This window comes from Silene latifolia, chromosome Y (assembly GCF_048544455.1).
Source record: "Silene latifolia isolate original U9 population chromosome Y, ASM4854445v1, whole genome shotgun sequence".
NCBI classification, from domain to species: domain Eukaryota; kingdom Viridiplantae; phylum Streptophyta; class Magnoliopsida; order Caryophyllales; family Caryophyllaceae; genus Silene; species Silene latifolia.
The window spans coordinates 405276385-405280813 of record NC_133538.1 but is presented as its reverse complement, the minus strand read 5'-3'; the positions used below and the strand labels follow the sequence as shown (position 1 = coordinate 405280813).

The 4429-nt window shown below is 37.5% G+C and overlaps 1 protein-coding gene across 1 annotated transcript; it reads right to left on the bottom strand.

Annotated features, from left to right (window-relative positions):
• Positions 1-496: 496 nt before the first annotated feature.
• On the bottom strand, positions 497-820 carry LOC141632257 (secreted RxLR effector protein 161-like). The gene has a single exon (XM_074444818.1). The coding sequence runs from the start codon at positions 818-820 to the stop codon at positions 497-499; it is 324 nt and encodes a 107-aa protein (XP_074300919.1).
• Between the last annotated feature and the right edge of the window lie 3609 nt (positions 821-4429).

The following is a 4429-nucleotide window of genomic DNA, read 5'->3' as shown; positions in this document are numbered from 1 at the left end:
TTAGTCACATGTAATCTAATAACTATAATGTATACATATACTATAATGATTAACATGTCTGTTATAACTGAAACAATACTATAAGTGAATTCTAGATGTCACATTTGTTACAAGCATATTAAGTTTATAATAACAAGTCCTTTGATACAACACCCATGCGTTCTACATGGCCAATGAACGCCTTGGGTGGTAATCCCTTAGTTAATGGATCTGCTACCATCTTATCCGTTCTTATATGCTCAAATGACACTATTTGCTTCTATACCTCCTCCTTGACCGATAAGAACTTTAATTCCATGTGCTTAGCACCCTTGGAGTATTTATCGTTCTTAGAGAAGAAGACGGCTGCAGAATTGTCACAATAAATTCTCAGCGGCTTGGCAATACTATCGACGATCTCAAGTCCCGAGATAAAGTTTCGCAACCATAATGCATGAATAGTGGCCTGAAAGCATGCCACAAATTCGGCTTCCATAGTAGAAGTAGCAATGACAGACTACTTCCCACTTTTCCATGATATTGCCCCTTCAGCTAAAAGGAACAAGTAGCCAAATGTTGATTTTCTACTATCAACACATCCGGCATAATCTGAATCTGAATAACCAATCACTTCAACATGATCGGATCTCCTATAAGTAATCATGAGCTCCTTAGTGCCTTGCAAATACCTAAGGACCTTCTTCGCAACTTTCCAGTGGTCCATCCCGGGATTACTTTGGTACCGACCCAACATTCCAGCAGCAAAGCTGATATCTGGTCGAGTACATGTCTGAACATAGTTCAAACTCCCAACCACATATGCATAGGGAATTCTCTCCATTTCTTTTCATTCCAGCTCATTACGGGGACATTGCATTTTACTAAATTTGTCCCCTTTTTGTATAGGAGCTATCCCTGCAGAGCATTCATTCATTCTATATCTCTCTAAAACTTTTTTAATGTAAGCTTTCTGAGACAACCCTAACAATCCTTGTGATCTATCACGGAAAATTTCAATTCCAATCACATAGGATGCCTCACCCATATCTTTCATTTCAAAGTTTTTAGATAGATATTTCTTTACATCATGCAACATGCCCAGATCATTCGCATCAAGTAAAATATCATCAACATATAAGACTAAAATAACAAATCTGCTCCCACTGATTTTAATGCAGATACACCGATCGACGGTAATCTCTACAAACCCATATGACGTGATAGTATCATTAAACTTTAAATACCATTGTCTGGAAGCTTGTTTTAGCCCATATATCGATTTTCTCAGCCTACACACCTTATCTTCATTACCCGGGGATGTAAATCTCTCAGGTTGGTCCATATATACTTCTTCCTCAAGCTCACCGTTTAGAAAGGCGGTCTTTACATCCATTTGGTGAAGTTCCAGATCATAATGAGCTACCAAAGCCAAAACAATTCTTAAAGAATCTTTCTTTGACACCGGAGAGAAAGGTTCTTTGTAATCAATGTCATCCTTCTGATTGAAACCTTTGGCAACAAGTCGAGCCTTATACCTTTCAATGTTGCCTTTAGAGTCCCTTTTGGTCTTATAAACCCATTTCGACCCAACGGCCTTAGAACCCTCAGGCAACACTATTAAGTCCCATACTTTGTTGTCATCCATAGATTTCATCTCCTCTTTCATGGCAATTAACCACTTTTCAGAATTGTCACTTTCCATGGCTTTATGGAATGAGACTGGATCCTCACTAATGCTCAAGTCACATTCAACCTCAACGTTATATGTCTCGTAGTCATCTGGGATAGCTGATCCTCTTTCTCTTATAGATCGCCTTAATTGTTCCTGTGGAACGTTGGCTAATCTCCTTCGCCTTACAGATTGCCTTGAATGTTCACGTGACATATTATTCTCTCCTTGAATTGTGAATCGATCATCATTGTTATTGTCATTTTGTGGGTTTTGCACCTCATTTCGTTGTTGTTCCATTATGTCATTTGGCTGTGACGACACAATTGGTACAACAATTTCACGTGCAACTTCAGGAGAAGGAACTTCAACCTGAATTTCTTTAATGTCCACTTTTCGTGGTTCAATACTCCCACTAGTTTGATCGTTCTCAATGAATCTAGCATTTTCAGTCTCTATTATTCTCGTACTTTTCAGGATAGCCAATTAAATAACCACTGACTGTCCTAGGATCTAGCTTCTTCTCATTTGGGCTATACAACCTTACTTCAGCTAAGCAACCCCAAACTCGAAGATGTCTTAAACTCGGTTTCCTTCCCGTCCATAGTTCATAAGGAGTCTTAGGAACTGCTTTACTAGGAACCCGATTTAAAACATAGGTTGCTGTCTTTAATGCATAAATCCATAGTGAGAGAGGTAAAGAACAATTACTTAACATGCTCCTAACCATTTCCATTAAAGTACGGTTCCGCCTTTCAGCAACACCGTCCGTTCTGCTGAGGTGTACCGGGCATTATATATTGTGCACAAATACCCCTACTTTCAAGTAACTTTGCAAATGGACCAGGACATTGTCCATTTTCAGTAAACCTTCCATAAAACTCGCCAGCTCTATCAGACCTCACTATTTTCACTTTCTTTTCTAGTTGCCTTTCTACTTCTTTTATGAATATTTCAAGGATATCCACAGAATGAGCCTTTTCATGCAACAAATAACTGAAACCATATCGGGAGAAATCATCTATAAAGGTGATAAGGTACTTTTCACCACTCCAAGATGGAGCGTCAAAAGGTCCACAAATATCGGTGTGTATAATTTCCAAAAGCTGAGAGCTCCTTGTAGCTGAGTTCTTTACTGTATGTTTAGTCTGCTTACCTTTAATGCAGCCTACACACACATCTAAGTCACTAAAATCCAATTGAGGTAGAATTTCATTTTTTACCAACCTCTTTAACCTTTCTTTGGATATGTGACCTCTTGATGCCACAAATAAGCTGATTTTTCATTCGATGCACTACGTTTAATACCTTGACACTCAACATAAAATAGAGAATAAGAAAATTTAACATCAAGATTAAACCTATAAAGTGAATCAATCAAAGTATCACTACCATAAAAGTATTCATTACGATCCATTGAAAACACACTATGTTCAAACTTGAAATTAAAACCTAAATTATCCAATCTACTTAATGATACAAGATTTCTAGCACAATCGGGTACATAGAGACAATCTGTAAGATCTATATGACAACCAGTGTCTAAGATTAATATGTAAGTCCCAATGCCCTCAATGCGTCACTTATCCTGTTTCCCATGGATACAAACTGTTCAGCTCCTTTTATGGGTTGGATCATACGATATCCTTGTTTTATGTGAGAAATATGAGTAGTTGCACCAGAATCTAACCACCAAGTATTATTAGGTACTTCTATAAGATTTGATTCAAAGCAAACAAAACTAAAATGTTTACCTTTCTTTTCGAACCATGCCTTCCTTTTAGGACAATCCTTCTTAAAGTGTCCCTTGCAAAAGTGACACTTCTTTTCTTTCTGGATCGCACTTTCAGGTCCTTTAAAGAAAGATTTTCCCTTCTTACCATTCTTACCCTTCTTACTCGGTTTAGTCTTGCTGCTGCTGGCACCATCATGACTCAAGAAATGAACAGCTTGATCTTTCATCTTCTTTAATCTCCCCTCCTCCTGTATAAGCATGGCTTTTAACTCTTGATAGTTCCATTTATCTTTAATGGTGTTATAGTTCACCTGAAACTGCCCAAACTCATAAGGTAGAGAGTTATTGATGAATTGGACCAAGAAAGTATCACTTACGTCCATCCCTAAAGTCTTCAACTTTGCTGCCAGGTTAGACATGTGTGTCACATGATCATGAATCGGTTGAGACCAGTCAAACCTTTTAGTAGTCAGCTCACTCATTAAACTACCAACAATTGACTTATCAGCTAAATCCGACTGTGAACACTCCTTTAATTTAAGATGAATTCCCTTGCTTTCTCTATTTTAGGCATGGAGGGCTTAATGTTATCAGCCATTGTCATCCTCATGAGGTGTAAACCCAACCGGTTAGATTTCTCCCAAGCCTGATAATGACACTTTTCGGCTTCGGAGCTCTGAGGTGTAATTTTTGTTGGTTCCTCGTCTGTCAGGATGGCAATGTCCAAAGCCATTATACCCAGTGTATACTGGATCTTTAAGGTCCACTCATTATAATTAAGCCCATTGAACTTTACAAAAGAGTCAGCAGATGCAAACATATTTGAGGATGCTGCATGTTTATCTATTAGTGCTTTGAAAAACTATCATACAGATTCAAATAATATTATATAAACTTTTATACATGTATTTAAATGACCTTTGGGCAACACTTAAACACAAGTAACCATCATTGATGTTAATATATACTTTAACAATTAATTTTAACACACATGAATCAAATAAGAATGCTATCTTTGGATATACATACTATTAGACCCAATTTAT

Coding starts and splice junctions, on each gene's coding strand:
- LOC141632257 (XM_074444818.1), bottom strand. CDS start 820: ATGGAGAGAATTCCCTATGCATATGTGGTTGGGAGTTTGAACTATGTT.